Source organism: Mustela lutreola, chromosome 4 (assembly GCF_030435805.1).
Source record: "Mustela lutreola isolate mMusLut2 chromosome 4, mMusLut2.pri, whole genome shotgun sequence".
NCBI classification, from domain to species: Eukaryota; Metazoa; Chordata; class Mammalia; order Carnivora; family Mustelidae; genus Mustela; species Mustela lutreola.
Genome location: NC_081293.1, coordinates 57236053 through 57257987, shown reverse-complemented (window position 1 = coordinate 57257987; position 21935 = coordinate 57236053). Strand labels below are relative to the sequence as shown.

At 39.0% G+C, this 21935-nt stretch overlaps 1 protein-coding gene across 3 annotated transcripts in view; it reads left to right on the top strand.

Annotated features, from left to right (window-relative positions):
- The window catches only part of TET1 (tet methylcytosine dioxygenase 1), a 128181-nt gene that overhangs the window by 69646 nt on the left and 36600 nt on the right, over positions 1-21935 (top strand). For all 3 annotated transcript variants that reach the window (XM_059170085.1, XM_059170084.1, XM_059170086.1), the window contains exons 3-5: positions 3877-6196; positions 11080-11170; positions 11696-11789. In XM_059170085.1, coding sequence (XP_059026068.1) covers positions 3877-6196; positions 11080-11170; positions 11696-11789 — 2505 coding nt within the window. The remainder of the gene's footprint in view (positions 1-3876; positions 6197-11079; positions 11171-11695; positions 11790-21935) is intronic.

Sequence of the window (21935 nt, the reverse complement as noted above, 5' to 3'; positions counted from 1 at the left end):
TCTGACCACTCAGTTTCACTATGAAGAGCAAGTGAAACTGAGTAACTGTTTTCTTAGTGCACAATTACATTTAATAGTATCTGCATGTAAGAGCTCTGGTTGATTTCTGAGGACAGAGAAAATCTTACTAGCCCCTGCTGAAATGTCATTTGTCAAGCTGTTTTCTTAAAGGTTAGTAATTGGCATTGTGTAGAACATGTTCTTGTTTACCTATAGACCTCATGTTTTCAAACCGCATGATTTTAAGCAGTTATGAGATAAGAGACTTCTGGATGGTTCAGTCAGTTAAGCGTCTGGCTCTCACTTCAGCTCACGTCATGATCTCAGGGTGGTGAAATAGAGCCCCACATCATGCCTTGTTCTCCCTCGCCGTATCCTTCCCTCTCTAAAAAAAAAAGTTAACATGAGCTATAACTGAATGATAAAGGTCAGTTTTTAATTAAGCTCATTACTTATGAGAATGTTCTATGTTTATAGTACATAAATCTTAAAAGGTACTCAGTATCTTCTCTTTAGAGCGATGTGTACGTTGAAGTCCCAGTATCTTAGATATGCATATTCGTAAAATTAAAAGCATCAAGTAAAACAAACAAAACTGGGGCACCTGGGTGGCTCAGTGGGTTAAAGCCTCTACCTTTGGCTCAGGTCATGGTCTCAGAGTCCTGGGATCAAGCCCTGTATCATGCTCTCCACACGGCAGGGAGCCTGCTTCCCCCTCTCTCTGCCTGCCTCTCTGCCTACTTGTGATCTCTGTCTGTCAAATAAATAAAAAAATCTTTAAAAAAAAAAAAAACTTCTCTTCACTTCTGTTTCCCCATGGTAATTGGTATTAACGTTTTACCTACTGGCTTTCAGCCTCTTGTTTATTTAGGATCTCTTGCCATGCAATCACTAGACTGATAAATTCAAGTAATGGCTGCACATTATTTCACAGTATGAGTATGAGTGTCTTTATTTCATACTTTCTCTAGTATAAATGTCATATTGTATTATAATTTGCTTACCTACATTTCTGCATTTTTAATTTTGGCATTTGGATGGATTAAAAAGTTGCATTTATTTTCATTTGCTTGTCTTCTAGGAAAGTCAAACAGCTATTGATCTTGTGGATTTCCACTTAAGCAAAGGACATATTCCTCTCTTTTTCTCACTCTTCTATTGAGTCATTTACCATTTCTTGTTGATTGTGGAAGCTCTTTTACATTAAGAATAGTAACTATTTAGGGGCGCCTGGGTGGCTCAGTGGGTTAAAGCCTCTGCTTTCGGCTCAGGTCATGATCCCAGGGTCCTGGGATCGAGCCCCGCGTCGGGCTCTCTGCTCAGCAGGAAGCCTGTTTCCTCCTCTCTCTCTGCCTGCCTCTCTGCCTACTTGTAATCTCTGTCTGTCAAATAAATAAATAAAATATTTAAAAAAAAAAAAAAGTTGCATTTATTTTCATTTGCTTGTCTTCTAGGAAAGTCAAACAGCTATTGATCTTGTGGATTTCCACTTAAGCAAAGGACATATTCCTCTCTTTTTCTCACTCTTCTATTGAGTCATTTACCATTTCTTGTTGATTGTGGAAGCTCTTTTACATTAAGAATAGTAACTATTTAGGGGCGCCTGGGTGGCTCAGTGGGATAAAGCCTCTGTGTCTGGCTCAGGTCATGATCCCAGGGTTCTGGGATCGAGCCCCACATCCGGCTTTCTGCTCAGTGGGGGGCCTGCTTCCCTTTCTCGCTCTGCCTGCCTCTCTGCCTACTTGTGATCTCTGTCAAATAAATAAAATCTTAAAAAAAAAAGTTAAATATAGTTTATTTCTACTAAGATTTTTTTTTTAAAGACTTTTTCTTGTGCCCCTCTACTAAGATTTTTTAATGTGAAGAAAAGATTGTTTAATGTTTAATTATACAATTGGGTAATGCTTACATATTTTATGGCTATTATGAAATTTGGTTTAGTTTTTCAGTCAGTAATGGATTCAGGTATATCACCTTCATTCAATAGGAAGTCTCCTGATCTTATATTTTTCTCTCCCTGAGTCATTGAATAGAATGTCCAGAGCCACACTAGAAATTAGGAGGTGTAAGTTAACTTTACATTCGCTCCCGACAGCAGTTGGAAATGCCCCTACTGTCTCAATTCCTTTGTTGTAATTTTAGATGAGCTGTTGGGTTTTAAAAATAAGGGTTTGTAGGGGGAATAGAGAGTGATTGCTTAATGGGTACAAGGTTTCTTTTAGAAAAGGGTGATGAAAATGTTCTGGAATTAGATAGAGGTGATTATTGCATAACATTGTAAATATGTTTAAAAACGGCCCTTAATTGGGCGCCTGGATGGCTCAGTGGGTTGGGCCGCTGCCTTCGGCTCAGGTCATGATCTCAGGGTCCTGGGATCGAGTCCCGGATCGGGCTCTCTGCTCAGCAGGGAGTCTGCTTCCTCCTCTCTCTCTCTCTGCCTGCCTCTCTGCCTGCCTCTCTGCCTACTTGTGATCTCTCTCTGTCAAAAAAAAAAAAAAAAACCACCCTTAATTGTACAGTTTTAAAAGGTAAACTGATTAATCTTATTTTGTAGGCATTTCATCTAAAAAAAATTGTTTAAGGGATTATATCATTCCCACTAAACACAATGGCTTAAGTGAAAAGACAGAAAATACTAAGTAAGAATGTGCAACAGTTAGAGCGATCATAATTACTGTTGGGAGTGCATGTTGATAACCACTTTAGAAAATTCTTTGGCCTGTCTACTAAAGCTGAAGTTAAGGTACACACACACTTGATAACCCAGCACTTCCAAAGATTACAGTAGCATTTATAGTGGTATAGAACCAAAAACAACTCCAATGTCCATATACAGTATAGTCAGTAAATACATTGTAGTATTTTCACTCAGTGAATTTACCTACAATAGTAAGAATCTGGGGCACCTGGGTGGTTCAGTGGGTTAAGCCTCTGCCTTCAGCTCAGGTCTTGATCTCAGGGTCCTGGGATTGATCCCTGTGTCTGGCTCTCTGCTCAGCGGGAAGCCTGCTTCCCCCCTCTCTCTCTGCCTGCCTCTGTCTGCTTGTGATCTCTGTCAAATAAATAAATAAAATCCTTAAAAAAAATAGTAAGAATCAATGGACTGAGGCATGTATGAATCACAAGTATAATTTGAATGAAAGGAAGTCAGTTATATCAAGTTTGGAAATAAGCAATGGAAATCTGTGATAGATATCAAAATAATGGTTACCCTTTGGCAGTGGAATGATGACTAGATGGGAGTTTCTTGGCTGGAATCTGGGCACTTGGGGGTTCATTTGTGAAAATTCAGTAAGCTATATACTTGGGATTTGTTCACCTTTCTGTGTGTATTTTGTATTTCAGTACAGTTTGCATTAAGATAATAGATATTGGCCGTCAAATGGTACCAATGTAAAAATATTAAAGATTTATTTGGAGGGACACCTGGGTGACTTAGTCAATTAAGCGTCCAGACTCTTGATTTCAGCCTAGGTCATGATCTCAAGGTCATGAGGTTGGACCTGCATTGGGCTCTGCCCTGAGCAAGGAGCCTGCTTAAGATTCTCTCCTTCTGCACAACCCCCACCCCCCACTCCCCGCCCAACACTTCCTCACTTTCTTTCTCTTAAAAACAAAAAACAAAGAACACACACATTATTTTGAAAAACAAATGAGTCTACCAAAATCTTTACAGGTATGAGTAATGAAATTTTACTTCAATTTTTTTCTTTTTCCCGACACACCCCTTTGGTATTTTATTGGAAACATAAAAAGAAAAATGAGTATTTTTTTCAGGGGCTTTACATTTCATTCGTGTTAAATCAAAACGTTCCTGTGGCTCTTACTCCAATATTTGCATAGATAATATGAGATATTTTTGTGTTTATTTTGTAGGCAGATTTTGTCAACAAACTAGTAAATGGCCCCAAGTCAGAATCCATGGAATACAGGAGGAGCTATGGGGGGGAACAGAGATTGGAATTAAACCCACCTCCTCTCGAAAATGTGACTAAAAATGAAGAAAGTATGACAGGTATTGAAGTGGAGAAGTGGACGCAAAACAAGAAATCACATTTAACCGATCATGTCAAAGGTGAATTTAAGGCAGTTGTGACGGAGGCTGAAAAATTAAAAAATTCTGAAGATGACAGGAAAAAAGTCCTACTTACTGATCTAATTGAGCCTCAGAAATTGTTTGCACAAACCGTAAGAAATGGCATTAAAAATGTACACTATTTACCAACCGAAACAAATGTGTCTTTTAAAAAATTCAATATTGAAGAATTTGGCAAGGCATTTGAAAACAACTCCTGTAAATTCCTGAAAGACACTGCCAACCATAATGCCATGAGTTCTATTGCCACTAGTGCAAGCTGTGATCATCTCAAAGGAAGAAGTAATGTTTCAGTCTTCCAGAAATCTGGCTTTAACTGCAAGTCTTTTCCAAATCCTGCAACTTTCCACTTAAATAGTCCTACTAGTACACACAATGAAAGTGATCAACCCAAATCTCTAGAAAATATACCAAGTAAAGAACCAAAAGATGGATCTCCAGTTCAACCAAGTCTTCTATCCCTAATGAAAGATAGGAGACTAACGCTGGAGCAAGTTGTGGCCATAGAAGCTCTCACCCAACTGTCAGAAGCCCCATCAGAAAATTCCTCACCATCAAAGTCAGAGAAGGATGAAGAAACAGAACACAGAACAGCGAGTTTGCTTAATAGCTGTAAAGCTATCCTCTATTCTGTACGAAAAGACCTCCAAGACCCAAACTTACAAGGGGTGCCAGAAAGCCTTCATCACTGTTCATCTTTGGAAAAGCAGAGTTCATGCAACACGGTGGTATTCAATGGGCAAAACATTTCCAAGTCACACCACAGCTCAGCTGCTAACCAGACAACTTCAAAATTGCAGGAGTATTCAAAAGTCACAAATTCAGTCCCTCATTTCATACCAAATTCAAATTCATCTAAAATTGACACCAGTAAAAATGTTGCTCAAGGTAGAATTAGTCTTGATAGTTCTAAGAATTTGCATCCGTTGCCACCATCAGGTGATAAATTGGGGCATTGTAACCAGTCACTGGCCAGCAGTAAAAAGATAGACCTAAAAGACGATCCATCGTGTCTGAATACAATACACAGCAAAATAGAGGAGGACGTTGCAACGCAGTTAACACAACTTGCATCAATAATTAAATTCAATTACATAAAACAAGAAGACAAAAAGGTTGAAAGTACACCAACAAGCCTTCTTGCATATAATGTACAGCAAAAGTGTAATCAGGAGAAAGTCACAATACAACAGAAACAACCTTCCAGTGTACAAAATAACCATAGCTCATCATTGACAAAGCAAAAGAACACAACACAGAAAAAGACAAGAGCTACTCCATCAAGAGATCGGCGGAAAAAGAAGCCTGTAGTCATAAGTTGTCAAGAAAATGACCAGAAAAAACAGGAACAGTTGTCATATGAGTATAGTAAGTTACATGACATTTGGATAGCATCTAAGTTTCAAAGATTCGGTCAATTTGGTCCACATGATTTTCCCATTCTGTTGGGGAAAATTCCTCCCCTAACCAAAGTATGGAAACCACTGACTGGAAGGAGTTCAGCGTTAGAACACAAAAAATTGTTTCCTCCACTCACTCAGATAAAATTTGAGCGTTATTATCCTGAATTAGCACAGGAAAGAAACATGAAGGTTGAACCGTTGGATTCTCTCCCATTATGCCAGTTAAAAACAGAATCCAGTGGGCAGGCGTTTACAGAAAAAGTTTATAATTCTCAGGTACAGCCAACAGTGAATGTCAATCAGAAAGCTCACCCTTTACTCCAGCCCTCCTCTCCTGCTAACCAGTGTGCTAACGTAATGGCTGGCGATGACCAAACACAGATCCAGGGGGATGTTCAAGACCAACTCATGCATCAGAAACTGTCAACATTGCCTGGTATCTCCCATGAAACCCCCTTACCAGACCCAGCACAAATTCTCAGGAATGTCAATGTAGTATGTTCAGGTGGGATCACGGTGGTTTCGACGAAGAGCGAAGAGGACGTCTGTTCATCTAGTGTTGGAGCATCAGAATTTACCCCAGTAGACAGTGCACAGAAAAGTTTTAATGATTATGCCATGAACTTCTTTACCAATCCTACAAAAAACCTGGTGTCCACCACGAAAGATTCTGAATTGCCAACCTGCAACTGTCTCGGTAAGTGTGTGCACATGTGCCTGAGTGTGTGTGTGCGTGCACGTGAATTCTTTGTTTACCTCCATTAATTGTCATGACCATATCCAATTTTGGGTTATCTTTATATGTGGCATTTTTGCCCCATTCGTATTCTGGCGAAAATGGACTGAATTCTATACCTCTTTTTCTGTTGCACCCTTATTGATTTTGCTCAACTAATTGGGAAATTTTTAACTCATAATTTGGAAACTTTCTCAAGTGGAAGATTTGCTGTTTTCTCTTGGCGAAATGTCTCCTAAATTATTTATTGTGCGTATCGTAAGATTGAATTCCTTCAATTTTCTATTAGAGTTTATTCTTCCTATATTTAAAAGAATTTCAACCTATAGGCATTTTGTTTAAAAAATGTGTTTTATTGTGAGATGATATACATACACAGAATGTAAAACATGTGCAACTTAACAAATAGCTATAAATAATTACCACCCAGTTCAAGAACCGGAATGGGTTTGTTTCTTTTTCAATGCCTGGTGCTTTTCTGCTCTGTGATACAAAGAATGTCCCTATAAATGAAATTCCAGTCTTGGCCATTGAAGAATTTGTAAACCTTTTGGAATTTTAAAATAAGAAATCATTGTATAATACTGATTGCCTTTAAAAAAAAAAAAAAAACAAATAGAGATGGGAGTAGCTGATTTATGGAGCAGTTTATAACTGATATATATTTTGTGTCTTAGGAGTCCTTGAAAGAGAAAAGCCAGGAGCTAATTATTGAAGTTTTTAATCAATGTGTTAAAAGCCCTTAGAAAACTAACCGGACTAATGATTCTTAGGCAGTCCTTACAAGAAATTTGCTCAGTATTTGAAATACATGAAAGCTAAATTTGAACCCTATAGTGATTAGTCACTGTCTGTGGTCAAATTTCATGGAAGTGCTCAAATAAAAGAAGAATTAATTTACTCTAACACAAATGTAATTAGGAGATTAAGTAGATTTGTCATTAAAGTTTGTTAGGCTGCTTGAAGTCCTTATTATTTTAAGTTTTATACAACATATGAGGAGAGAATTTGTGAAATATCCTATTTTGAACTCAAATAGGTTTAATTATTAAAACAGTCTTATAGGGGCACCTGGGTGGCTCAGTTGTTGCCTTTGGCTCCCGTCATGATCCCAGGGCTGGGATCAAGTCCCACTTCGGGCTCCCTGCTCTGTGGGAAGCCTGCTTTTCCCTCTCCCAGTCCCCCTGCTTGTGTTCCCTCTCTGGCTGTCTCTCTCTGTCAAAAAAACAGAACAACAAAAACAAACAAACAAAAAAACCCTTTAAAATAAAATAAAACAGTCTTATTTTTAAAAAGTCTTAAAATATAGCCCCAAATCTTAAAGGAAAATTTTTTGCCTGAAGTAGGTGGTTCATTAGTACATTCCAGAATAGGTAAATGATTGTTTAGAAGGATAAACTATTATCATTTTGATTTTTTTAACAGTAGAAAAAATAGTGAAGTTAGCAATGACTTTCTGCTCTCGATTATCTAAAGTACATTTGATACTCTGAAATCAAGCCTTCCATTTTGCCACTCATCATTGAACAGTTTTGACAGCCTACCATGTGCCAGGCCCCAGGGATAGGCTCTTTTCAGAAAGATCTCATAATCTGAAAAGGGTGACAATACTGAGTGGGGTTGAATTGAGAGAATGAGAGGTTCTTTGAGCAAGGACAGAAGGGTACAGTAATGATGACTCCTATTCCAGATCTGTTACTGCAAGTCTGATACTGTGCCATGACCTTGACTTGTTATATTCATAACATGCCTGCAAAAAGAACGTGTGTTATCTTCATTCTACAAGTGAGGAAACTAAGTCACTGGAAGGGTCACAGCTAGTGAATGGTTAAACTGGAATTCAAAGACAGTCTCAACTTCAGAGCCTATTTTTTAGCCTCCTTCCTCTTGTTTTGAAAATCTGAATTAAGAAAGGGACAGAGCCTGGGTGGCTCAGTGGGTTAAGCCACTGCCTTCGGCTTAGGTCATGATCTCAGGGTCCTGGGATCGAGACCCGCATCGGGCTCTCTGCTCCGCAGGGAGCCTGCTTCCTCCTCTCTCTCTGCCTGCCTCTCTGCCTGCTTGTGATCTCTTTGTGTCAAATAAATAAATAAAACCTTTAAAAAAAAAAAAAAAGAAAGGGACAGAATTTTTCTGAATATCATTACAAATGGAAAAAAACACCCTCAAAACAAAATGCCGTTAGAATATATACACCTGGGTGGTTCAGTGAGTTAAAGCCTCTGCCTTCAGCTCAGGTCATGATTCCAGGGTCCTGGGATGGAACCCCGCATTGGGCTCTCTGCTCAGTGGGAAGCCTGCTGCTTCCTCTCTCTCCGCCTGCCTCTCTGCCTACTTGTGATCTCCCTCTGTCAAATAAATAAATAAAATCTGTACCAAAACAAACAAACAAACAAGAATGTATACACCCAAGCTAGTCTAATTTTACTCTGTGCATAATGTCAGTAGAATGATAGTCTAGTTTCAGGACAATCTAGTTTCTTTCCTTATATAACTAGTATCTTATAGGAGTTGAGACACCTAGGCATTGAAAATTTATTGAGCATCTTCAGTGGACCTATGATTGTTTTATACATTGTCAGTGTGTTCCTATAATCATTACATGTGAGGTAATTGAGCTCATTGTGTAGAAATGGGAACTTAAGAAAAACAAAAAGGCAGGGCTGACCGGGTGACTTAGTCAATTAAGCACCCAATTATTTCCACTTAGGTCTTGAATTGCGGTCATGAGTTCAAGCCCCACGTTGGGTTCCATGCTGGGAATGGAGCCTTCTTTAAAACAACAACAACAGGGGCACCTGGGTGGCTCAGTGGGTTAAAGCCTCTGCCTTCGGCTCAGGTCATGATCCCAGGGTGCTGGGATCGAGCCCCGCATTGGGCTCTCTACTCAGCGGGGAGCCTGCTTCCTCCTCTCTCTCTGCCTACTTGTGATCTCTCTGTCCAATAAATAAATAAAACCTTTAAAAAAAAAACAAAGAACAAACAAGCAAAAAAAAAAAAAAAAAAAAACAAAGCTGAAAAAGCCACTCAGAAATCATCCCAAGTGGAATGATCATATCTACGCGTAAAAGATTTCCCTGGAGGGGCACCTTGGTGGCTCAGTTGGTTAAGTGCGCGGCTCAGGTCTTGATCTGAAGTCCGCTTGAGATTCTCTCCCTCTGCCCCTCCCCCTGCATGCTCACTCTGTCTCTCTAAAATGAAAGAAATAAATAACAGTCTTTAATTTTAAAAAAGATTTCCGTGGAAGTATTGTGTTAAGCAGACTGTGATTAACCTCTGGATCATGGTTCCTCAATTTGAGCACTGCTGGCATTTTATTTTTTATTTTATTTTATTATTTTTTAAAGATTTTATTTATTTATTTGACAGACAGAGATCACAAGTAGGCAGATAGGCAGGCAGAGAAAGAGGGGAAAGCAGGCTCCCTGCTGAGCAAAGAGCCCAATGCAGGGCTGGATCCCAGGACCCTGAGATCAGGACCTGAGCCAAAGGCAGAGGCTTTAACCCACTGAGCCATCCAGGCGCCCCAGTTCTTAATTTTTTTAAGATTTTATTTATTTATTTGACAGGCAGAGATCACAAGTAGGCAGAGAGGCAGGCAGAGAGAAAGAGGAGGAAGCAGGCTACCCGCTGAGTAGAGAGCCCGATGCGGGGCTCTATCCCAGGACCCTGGGATTACGACCGGAGCCAGAAGCAGAGGCTTTAACCCACTGAGCCACCCTGGCGCCCCTAATTATTATTTTTTAAAGATCTTATTTATTTGTCAGAGAGAAAGAAAGAGAGAGAGAGCGCACAAGCTGAAGGAGCAATAGGCAGAGAGAGAAGCAGGCTTCCTGCTGAACAAGGAGCCTGCAGCGGGACTTGACCCTAGGACCCTGGGATTATGACCTGAGCTGCAGGCAGACACTTAACTGACTTAGCCACCTAGGCATCCTTAATATTATTATTTTATTTTTGCTTGCGGTTTTAGAAAATTTAGGCCTTTTAAAATATACTGTGCTCGCAATTTGCTTTTTAAAAAATTTAATGAAATCCCAGGTTTTTCCATGTTTATAAATAATAGGTTTTTTTTTTTTTTACGATTTTACTTATTTATTTGAGAGAATATGAGTGGGGTGGAGGGCAAAGGGAGAGGGTGGAAACAGACTCCCTGCTAAGCAGGGAGCCTGACCCAGGCTCTGTTTCAGGACCCTGAGATCATGACCTGAGCTGAAGGCAGACCCCTAACTGACTGAACCACCCAGACATCCCAAAGTTTGTAAATACTTGTTTAATAGTTTTATTGTTTTCCACTATATAAACATCCCTTAATTTAGTCACTTATCATTTAGTGGCAGGTGCCAAGTGTGTTTCTCTTTCTTTTTTGATGTTACAAATAACAAGTAACGTTCCTCTGTACATTTGCTTTACAGATATATAACTATGTGAGTGTAGAATAAACTCTTAGCAGTGCAGTTGCTGGGCTCAGTTTTATTCGGATTCTGAGGCCAAGCTTTTAGAGATGTATTGCTCTTAGAAAACTTTTAATTTTGCACCTTAATTATTAATAGATTTCTTTTAAAGCAGGAAATAGGAGAAGAAATATGACCCATATCTCAATATTTTTTGTTTTCTTCCTCTGATGCTTAGAGGAAGAATTAAATAGTTAGGGGCTGTAAGAAAGGAACAAGTTAAATTCTAGGGCCTTTTGTCCTAGACTTTAATTATTAAAGTTTACCAAAACCTTGTCAAGATAAATTGTTCTGAATTGGAAAAAAGAAAAAAAAGAATTAATAAAAATAGCTTCTCCTTGCCCCTGTGCAATTCTGTAAGCTTTGGGTCTAATAATCTTATTCCTTCCACAGATCGAGTTATACAAAAAGACAAAGGCCCATATTATACACACCTTGGGGCAGGACCAAGTGTTGCTGCTGTCAGGGAAATCATGGAGAATAGGTGAGGAAATTCCCTTCCCTGTTAAAAATCATTCATTATCGTGCACCTGACTCAATGCAGAGACTATCTCTGGGAACAAATGAGAAGTGAATGGGAAAGCCTTCAGGAGTATAAGTCGGATGTTTCTCAGGGCCCAGGAAGACCGTAGTGTCCTGGTGTCCCCACTAAGTCACAAAGCAAGGCTGTCTTTGTTAAATCCAGAAATTCTTATTCTTATATCCTTGTATAATGGTAGAAGTAGTTAAAATTACCTCCAACCGCACTGCATTCACATTCCTTAATGCTTATCTTGGAGCCAGTCCTTTTTTAAACAAGTGATCTCTAAGGATAAGTAAGGAGAATCGACTAACAAATAAAAATATCTGCCACACAAATGTAAATTTTGAACAAATGTAAACTTTAACAAACAGGGTGTTGGGTTTTATGTACTTCTGTAAGCCTGTATCTTCTGTACCTTAAGATATTAAAAGGGTATATATCTCAATTAATTGCAGTTATTTTCCCTTCACTGTGTTTTGTACTCAGGTATGGTCAAAAAGGAAATGCAGTAAGGATAGAAATTGTAGTGTACACAGGAAAAGAAGGAAAAAGCTCTCATGGGTGTCCAATTGCTAAGTGGGTAAGTATTTTGTACTTACACGTTTTTTAAAAATGAGTTTATTCCACATATAAAATCAACCAGGTTATTTTCCCTGAAAATGTGGACTAGAGAAGTATCCGCTCTCATTATTTCCTGGGACATAATAAAGCAGTTAACTATCTTGGCCTGGGTTTTTTATGAACAGAAGTTCACAGTTACTACCAAGTGATCTTCATCTCCCTAAGGTCACCACTTTTACCAGTATCTTGTGTACTTTCCAGGATCTTTTAATGCACTTATAACTGGATAGCATAAGTAAATGGTACTAAACTGAACATACTGTTTCCTAACTTTTATCTGTTTCTGTATTTTGTGATTATTTCCAAATCATTATCCACAGAAGCACCTTAATGAGGGTCATATGATTCTGAAAGCAAAACTAAATTTTTTATGACATGCTCCCAAAACAGTTCCCATAAGTACTTTGAGTTTTCTAAACATAGAGAACCATAAGAAGAACTGGATTCTGCTTCTTTAGGAAGTTCTCATGTGGAAACAAGTTCATAGCCAAATGTGTATTTCCAGTAGGATATTCATATCCACAAGGATATTAACCAGTTGATTTGGAATTTTTGACCATAGAATCGTTTAAGATCCCTATTCCATCATTTCTTAATAATGATGATGATGTAAAAAAAAATTTTTTTTAGTAGTGATGATGGTAACAATGGTAATAAAGTAATAGCAACTACATTTTATTATGTATCAGACAATGTTGAGAACTTGACATACATTGCTTCATAAATCCTTCTACAAGGACTCTGTTAGGTTTTTGAATAAGGGAAAGATCATTATTTTCATACCTCTTCTGGAGCAAAACAGTAAATGCAAAACAGCGGTAGGATTTAAATTCATGTATTCATTCCTAAAGCAAGACAATTGCCACACCCATAGCTACTCTAGTACCAGACCGTTGGTCTTAGTTACTTTTCCAGCTTTGGAAGGTGACCACAGTTACAAGCACAAAGAGCTACACAATGAGTACTAAATACTTTAGAATGCTTCGTTTATTCAACCTAGGTCTAAGTGTAGTCTTGTCAATATACACATGAGCTCAAAGATCTGGATCTTACCTCGTTTAGCTACCTTACATAGAGTAAAGTGCACAAATCATAAATGAATGTATCAGGGTTATTCTTCATGTGTATAACACTATACGGAGAAGGATATAATCATTTCAGACACCCAGACGCCTCCCTCGTGGTCCTTCCCAAGCCATGAGTCCACATAATAATAACTACTGTTTTGACATTTATCTCCATTACGTTTGTTTTTGTTCGAATGAACTTCATATAACTAGAATCATAGAGCATATGCTCTCTCGTGTCTGTCTCCTTTCACTCAACGTTTGTAGAACTTGGATTTAATGCCTGGAGCTCCAACAACCACCTGGAAGCCTAAATTGACTTGATAGTGGGAGATACGTACTAAGATAGTGGGAAGAAATATAGGAGCCCAAATTCTTGGTAATACCAATGGAGCTGCCATACCAACCACAGCCCTTCTTAAATCTGAATCTCTTTAACATGAGAGAGGAAAAAAAATTTTTTTCTTTCTACTTACTTATTTTTTTTACTTTTTTAAAACCTGTTATTTGCACGTTTTCTGTTACATGAAATAGAATCAATTACCAACTAAGATAAACTGCCTTCAATTTATTACAATGTGGGTGACTTTTAGAAGGAAAAAAAACCATTTTGGAATGAGAAAAATAGGTGAAGAAACCGTGCTTATTGAATACTTTTTATTGATTGCCAGGACTTAGGCTAGGTATTGGGGATGCAAACATGAATTAAAACCTACCGGACATTTCATTTTATAGACGGAAAGAAATTGGCCCAGAGGTTTGCTGAGAACAGTTTGCGTTACCCTCCAGGGACACATAATGTTTGCTGGGGTCACCTTACCTCTCAAGAACTAAATAAAATTTCCTTAAAATTCTTCACAACTAGTTTTGATATTATTTCTTCATTTCATGGATCAGTCTCTTGTCCTATCATGTACTGATTTTCATTCTGTGTTAACTCAGCTATGAAGGTACATCCTTTACTCAGTCCCCACAAAACACTCCTATCAGTCAGACTCTATATGTAATAGTTTGGATGAAGAGATACCTAAACAATGACCAGAGTGTTTATTTTTTGTTGTATTCACTCTTCTGAAAAAATAATATGGCTTATTCAGAGCACTTTAAAGTAGGAAATAATGTACATGTTGCCCATTTTCCTATTGGATTTTTAATCTTCTATTGACTTTATGGGAGCCCCTTTAGAAAATTGACATTCATGATAAAAGTTGCAGATAGATTTCCAGTTTGTCATTGTTTTTAACATCTAGGTTTTTAAAATTACATTTTACATTAAAAAAATTGTTTAAGTTGAGAAAAAAATTTTAAAGATGAAAAACATTTTTCATCTGCTCTTTTATGATTTTAGTATATTGTGTCTTAATTAGAAAAATCTACCAGTTCTCGCTTATAAATCTTCCATTTTCTTTCTGTTGTATTTTCATTTCATTTTTCTGCATTTAACTATTTTATTCACTTTGTGTGTGTAGAATATTGGTAACAACTTATATTTTTTCAGATGACTACCCAGCCATCCAACACTACTTACTTAATTGTCCATCTATTCTCTACTGGTCTGTATTTGTTTATGTTAGTATTCAGTTCTGTTATCCCAATGTTAAGTGTCTCCTGTATAAGCATCAAATAACTCTTTAATTATTTAGGTTTCATGTTTTCATATCTGATAGAGGTAATTCCTCCTTTTAATTTTTAGAAATTTCTTGACTTTTCTTGACTTATTTTTCTGTAAGTTAACAATCATCTTGTGTAATTGCAAGAATAAAGCCCTATTGGTATTATTAGTGGAACCATATTCCACAGAAAATTTGGGGAATTGAATTCTCTTTGATGTTTGGTCTTTCTATCCTAGATAGTATATTTTCTATTGGCTAAGGCCTTCTTTTGTCCTTCAGAGCTGTTTTTGTTGTCGTTTTTTGGGGGGGTTTTTGTTCGTTTTTTTAAGGAATTTCTACACTCAATATGTAGAGAACTCCAAACCCTGAGATCAGTAGTCACATGTTCCATCAACTGAGCCAGCCTCATGCCCCTCCTTCAGAGGTGTCTTGAAGTTTTATTCCTAGAATTTAGATGTTTCTGGTTTTTCAGTTTATTTTTCTTATGTATTGGAAGTACATTCAGGGGCACCTGTATGGCTCAGTCAGTTAAGTGTCTGCCTTCGGCTCTGGTCAGGATCCCAGAGTCCTGCTCCCTGTGTTGGGCTCCCTGCTCAGCAGGGAGCTTGCTTCTCTCCCTCTTCCTCGACCTCTCTCCCTGCTTGTGCTCTCTGTCTCTTTCTTTCTCTAACAAATAAATACAAATCGAAAAAAAAAGAGAAAAGAAGTGCAATCATGTAGTCTATAGTGACAAGTTTATATTCTCCTTTCCAAATTCTGTGTTATTAACTTCCTTCTTTCATTTCATGCAGATAGTCAAACAGACTAACTCCAGCTTTATATGGCTTTGAATGTGGCCTCCTTATCTTGTTCCTCTGTTTAATGGGAACTTTCCGGGGCGTTCTCATAATCAGGTCATCAGGGAAGGCTTCTCTGGGGAGGGAACATTTAAGCTGTGAACTGAGGGACAAAAAGGAGCCAAGAACCAGAAAACTCTCCAGAAGGCAAGGAAGAGCATTCCTAAGCAGAGAAAACAGCAAATACAAAAGTAAAAAAGAGATTATAGTCTTAATCTCAAGGGAGTCCTGTGATTTTAAGTAGGTAGAGAGTAGAACCAGATGACGGTAAAAAGGTGTAGGCAGAAGCTAGAGCGTGAGTGCACTAATACAAGGTTTTAGTCCATGAACATGAAACCTTGAAGCACTTTAGTTAGGGAGATGTTCTCTATCTGGTTCAGGTTTTATAAAGAGCCTTCTAAGGAATTAACTGACAATCTGTTATCTGTTGCTGCTTAACAAGTACTCAAATTCAGTAGCTTCGAATGATAAACATCTCAGAGTTTTTGTGGCCAGGAATCTGAAAGCTGGGCACCTGGCTGGCTCATTCAGTTTTTTTTTTTTTTTTTTTTTTTTTTTTTTTAGATTTATTTATTTGAGAGAGCGAGACAGGAAGCACAGGAGCAGGGACTGGGGGTGGGGGGTGCAAGGGGAAAGAACCTCACGCATACTCCCTGCTGAGTGCAGAGCCAAATCAAGGCTTAATCTCACAACCTGAGCAAGAATCAAGATAAACTGGGAGTCTGTTGCTTAACCCTCTGAGCCACCCAGGCACCCCTGCACATGTGACGCTTAGTTTTTATTTGTTTTTATTATTTGACAGAAAGAGACACAGTGAGAGAGGGGACACAAACAGGGGGAGTAGGAGAGGGAGAAGCAGGCTTCCCGCTGAGCAGAGAGCCCGATGAGGGGCTTGATCCCAGGAAGCTGGGATCCTGAAGGCAGAAGCTTAATGACTGAGCCATCCAGTCGCCCCCAGCATAGGAAGTTCTATGCAAGGGTGTAAATATGAGGTGGTGGCAGTCCCTGGGGACATCTTGGAGATGCCTAACACAATTCCATCTCTCCTCTTCACTAAAAATATTAATATGTTAAGGACACTGCATTAGCATCATACAACATACCTATCTCAGCTTTGCCAGTGTATCTAATATTTGGGGCGCCTGCTTGGTGCAGTTGGTTGAGGGTCTGTCTGCCTTCAGCTCCGGTCCTGAGTGATCCTGGGATGCTGGAATTGGGCCCGCCGTCAGGCTTTCTGCTCAGCTCTCTGTCTCATTCTCTCTGGCTCTCAAATAAATAAACAAAATCTTCATAAAAATCAATATATATAATATTTTAACATATATCTAATCTATCTGACTTAGTCCTATTTTTTTCTAAAGAGTAAGTCCTTTGTGGATCTTTATTCACAAAATAATGCTATTATAGTATTAACATTTTCCATTATGTCAACAGACATAATCAAAAGAAAAGTTCATACAATATAAATGTACAACTTACCGGGGCGCCTGGGTGGCTCAGTGGGTTAAAGCCTCTGCCTTCAGCTCAGGTCATGGTCTCAGGGTCCTGGGATAGAGCCCTACATGGGGCTCTCGCTCAGCGGGGAGCCTGTTTCCCCCTCTCTCTCTGCCTGCCTCTCTGCCTACTTGTGATCTCTGTCTGTCAAATAAATAAAATCTTTAAAAATAAATAAATAAATGTACGACTTACCTATAATTATACAGAAAATACTCATGAAGCAACTACCCAGGTCAAAAATGGAGTATTCTTAGATTCCCAGAAGCCCTGAGAACTTCCCATCCTGACTTTTGCGGTAATTTTCTTGGTTTGGGAATACCTGGGTAGCTCAGTCCGTTAAGGTTCTGACTCATGGTTTTGGCTCAGGTCACGATCTCGTGGGTTGTGGGATGCAGCCCTGTATTGGGCTCTATGCTTAGTCTTCTTGTGATTTTCTCTCTCTCCTGTCCCTCTACCCCTCGCTCCGCTCACATATGCCCATGTTCTCTCTCTCTCTCTCTTTCTCTCAAATAAATAAATAACCTTAAAAAAGTGTTTTTCTGGGACGCCTGGGTGGCTCAGTTGGTTAAGCAGCTGCCTTCAGCTCAGGTCATGATCCCAGGGTCCTGGGATCGAGTCCCACATCGGGTTCCATGCCCGGCGGGGAGCCTGCTTCTCCCTCTGCCTCTGCCTGCCTCTCTGCCTGTGCTCGCTCGTTCTCTCTCCCTCTGTCTCTGACAAATAAATAAATAAAATCTTTTAAAAAAAAAAAGTGTTTTTCTTGCTTTTTCCCTCCACTTACATGCTTCTCAACAGTATAGTATTTTGTTGTGCATCATTCTTTTCTATCTTGCCCTTATATAGTACCTTGAGCATTTGCTGAAATAAAGAGCAGAGATTGATTCTCAATATCTGGCATTGGTAGTTGACATAGGTTGATTAATCTGTATCTGTTAATTCTGAATCCTTTACTTTCTTGTCCATTAATTATCAAAGGGTAAAATTTTCCTTACAGTGTGGCAGCTGACTCTCCCTAGAGTAAGTGATTCAAAAGAGAGTAAGGTAGCTTGGGATAAGCAGTGGGATTTTGGAGAATTCTTCCTGCCTTTCAGACCTTCTCTTATGTAGTAATAATTACACCAGTAGAATTTAGTGTATACCTTTTTTTTTTTTTTTTTTTTTATGAAGACTATGAAATCCATAGTTCAGAGATTTTGGTAGCAACTTTCTGTCGCTATTATTGAGTCTTCAAGGTTTGTTTTGTTTTTGTTTTTGTTTTTGTTTTTGTTTTTAATCACAAGTAGGCAGAGAGGCAGGCAGAGAGAAAGGGGGAAGCAGGCTCCCTGCTGAGCAGAGAGCCCGATGATCCCAGGATGCCAGGATCATGACCTGAGCTGAAAGCAGAGGCTTTAACCCACTGAGCCACCCAGGCACTCCAAGTCTTCAACGTTTCTTAGGCAGAAAAAAGTATTTAGCATTTTCCATGACACAGCAGTAGCTGAATTACTTTCTTATTTTCCCTTTTGCAATATTTCTTTCAGAATAAATAGAACATTTCAATATGTTGTGATACATATCTGGCACTTTTCACAAATACAAAAACAATCCAGAGACAAGGAATGATGTAAAGCACAGTTGCTAAGCAACTTAATGAATATTTTGATATATCTGCTAGTGACAAGTCAGAAGTATAATCTTGATTTATAAAAAAACCAAGAATTTATTTCCTGTATCTGTGAAAAAGCTAGGTGTCCTACATGATTATATGTTAGAAAAATAAAAATATTCATCAAACTTTATTTTTTGCAAACTTTCCAAGTTATTTAAAATATTCATATATGGGACGCCTGGGTGGCTCAGTTGGTTGAGCGGCTGCCTTCGACTCGTGATCCCAGGGTCCTGGGATCAAGTCCCAAGTGCGGCTTCTTGCTCAGCAGGGAACCTGTTTCTCCCTCTGCCTCTGCCTGCCACTCTGTCTGCCTGTGCTCACTCCCTCTGACAAATAAATAAATAAAATCTTAAAAAACAAACAACGACAACAAAAATAAAACAGGTTTTTATATATATATATATATATATTTTTTTCATATGTTTGTTGCTAGTGCCCGAAGTTCTGCCCAGGACATCGTCAACACTAAATAAGTTTTTGATGAGTGAAGGAATATAGAGCAGAAATAAAACTGCTTTAGAATATTGATTGTTCTGGGGCACCTGGGTGGCTCAGTTGGTTTGGGCGACTGCCTTCGGCTCCTGTCACCATCCTAGAGTCCCAGGATTCGGTCCCACATCGGGCTCCCTGTTCAGCGGGGAGTCTGCTTCTCCCTCTGACCTCTCCCTCTCATTCTCATTCTCTCTCTCTCAAATAAATAAATAAAATATTTTAAAAAACATAGAATATTGAATGTTTTAAATTTGAGTTGGTATCTTGGAATAGTTTTGCTGTGGTTTTCACTGTTAGCTCTTTTCTGAGGAAGGCAGAACTTGGAGTATTAGAATTGATAAGGTCGTCCATCAAAAATTTGAACTTTTGGTGGAGAGAGGATTAGGTCTCCATGGTCTATATGCTTTTTAGGATTTTATAACAGATTATTTTGAATAGCACTAGAATAATTCCTATATGGATATTTTATGCAGGAATGAAGTATGGGTAGAGGAAGTAAACTGAGGAATCCAGTAAACAATTAACTAGAGGGTTGCATTGTTCCGATTTCTTTTGCATTTTGCACAGTATCTATTTGTTGTGTATTTGATATTAAGCGTTAGCATAAAATTTTGTGTAAATTTCTTTGGCTCTGCGTGCAGGCTCACATTTGTTCACAGTGGTTGATTTCTATCCTGTTTTTATTATGCTGCACTTGGCTTCTTTTCTTGAAGGAGAGGCTTATTGCTTCTTTTTTTAATGGTCACATACAAAAAGCCTAACAGCAAATTCGAACTGGGCAGCACAACTTTCTGAACCAGGCTCACTCTGTTCTGCCCTTGCTCTTAACACTGTTTTCTTCGCCAGGTAGTCATTAACACTCCCCCATAATTGTTGGCCTTTGGTAGATGTTTCTGACTCTTTGCTGTCACTGTGGGTCTTGTCAGGGACTAGTTATCCTGTTACTCAGTAGATTTTGGAGGAAAGGTTGTACTTTGGACGTTAACAATGTAGTTTCTTGAATCCAGCAAGCTCTATTTTTTTTTTTTAAAGATTTATTTATTTATTTGACAGAGAGAGATCACAAGTAGGCAGAGAGGCAGGCAGAGAGAGAGAGGAGGAAGCAGGCTCCCTGCTGAGCAGAGAGCCCGATGTGGGACTCGATCCCAGGACCCTGAGATCATGACCTGAGCCGAAGGCAGCGGCTTAACCCACTGAGCCACCCAGGCACCCTCCAGCAAGCTCTATTAACTCCCTATACTACTAACTCGCACCGCACTTTCTCTCTCTCTCTCTCTCTCTCTCTCTCACACACACACACACACACACACTACAATTGAGCCTCTGGGGTGGTGGCAGGAGTAGGTGGTGAAGTAGTAGGCTCCCCAGATGGCTCCCATGCCTGATCAATTCCCACCAGGAATTAGTTCGTAGGTTCTCCTCCATAGGACTATATATTGGTCCGTAGAACAGGTGTGGCACTGAACATCTACAATTTATACAAGTGAATGTTTTGTTGCCTTCTCTGGTCTGAGGTGATCAGAGTTTTGGAAAAGGAGTAACTAAGTATCCTTTCGAACGAGCTTTCGAAGGAGCTTGCCTGGATTTATACATGTATATGATCTTTTCCTTGATGGTTCCTTTGTTCCAAGATTCTGCTTTAAATGTCTTTGGGCTGCATTTTTGTTTTGTTTTATGTGATAAAATGAATATGTGTGTGTGTGTGTTTGTGATGAAATATAGGTGTTTGGGGGCGTTTAAATGATAAATAATCAGTGGGTTTTTTGGCTGGCCACCATCATTTTCTGTTGAAAGTATGGCTCTACTTTGTCTCCCACATGATTATTTGATATACTCAAAAATGCATTCCAGTATACTTAACCTACAGTGCTAAATTAGTTTCAGGTGTACCATACAGTGATTGAGATACTCTGTATATTACCCAGTGCCCATCAAGATAAGTGGACTCTTTTTTTTTTTTTTTTTTTTTTTAAATATTTTATTTATTTGACAGAGAGAGATCACAAGTAGGCAGAGAGGCAGGCAGAGAGAGAGAGAGGAGGAAGCAGGCTCCCCGCTGAGCAGAGAGCCCGATGCGGGACCCGATCCCAGGACCCTGAGATCATGACCTGAGCCAAAGGCAGCGGCCCAATCCACTGAGCCACCCAGGCGCCCGATAAGTGGACTCTTAATCCCCCCTCACCTAGTTTACCCATCCCTCCACTTACCTCCTCTCTGGTAACCCTCAGTTTGTTCTCTATAGTCAGAGTCCGCTTTGGGGGTTGCCTTGTTTTTTCTTTGTTCACTTATTTTATTTCTTAAATTCCACATATGAATGAAATCACATATTTGTCTTTCTCTGACTAATTTCACTTAGCATTATGCTCTCCAGCTCATTCCATGTTGTTGCAAATGGCCAGATTTCATTCTGTTTTATGGCTGAATAATATTCTGGTGTGTGTTTACACACATCTTTATCCATTCATCTATCAACAGACACTTGGGCTGCTTCCATAATTTGGCTTTTACAAATAATGCAGTAAGCATAGGGGTGCATATAACTTTTTGAATTAGTGTTTTCATATTCTTTGGATAAATACCCAGTAGTGGAATGACCGCATCAGACTGTATTTCTATTTTTAATATTTTGAGCAACCTCCATACTGTTTGTACACACTAGCCGCAGGCGTTTATGTTTCCAGCAGCAGTGCACAAGAGTTCCTTTTTCTCCACATCCTTGCCACCACTTGTTTCTTGTGTTTTTTAATTTTAGTCACAGACGGTTGTGAGGTGATACCTCATTGTGGTTTTGATTTGCATCTCCCTGTTGAGTGATGTTGAGAATCTTTTCATGTGTCTTTTGGCCATTGAATGTCTTCTTTGGAGAAATGTCTGTTCATGTCTTCTGTCCATTTTTTAATTGGATTATTTGGTTTTTACATGTTGTTATATCAGCTCTTTATATGTTTTGGA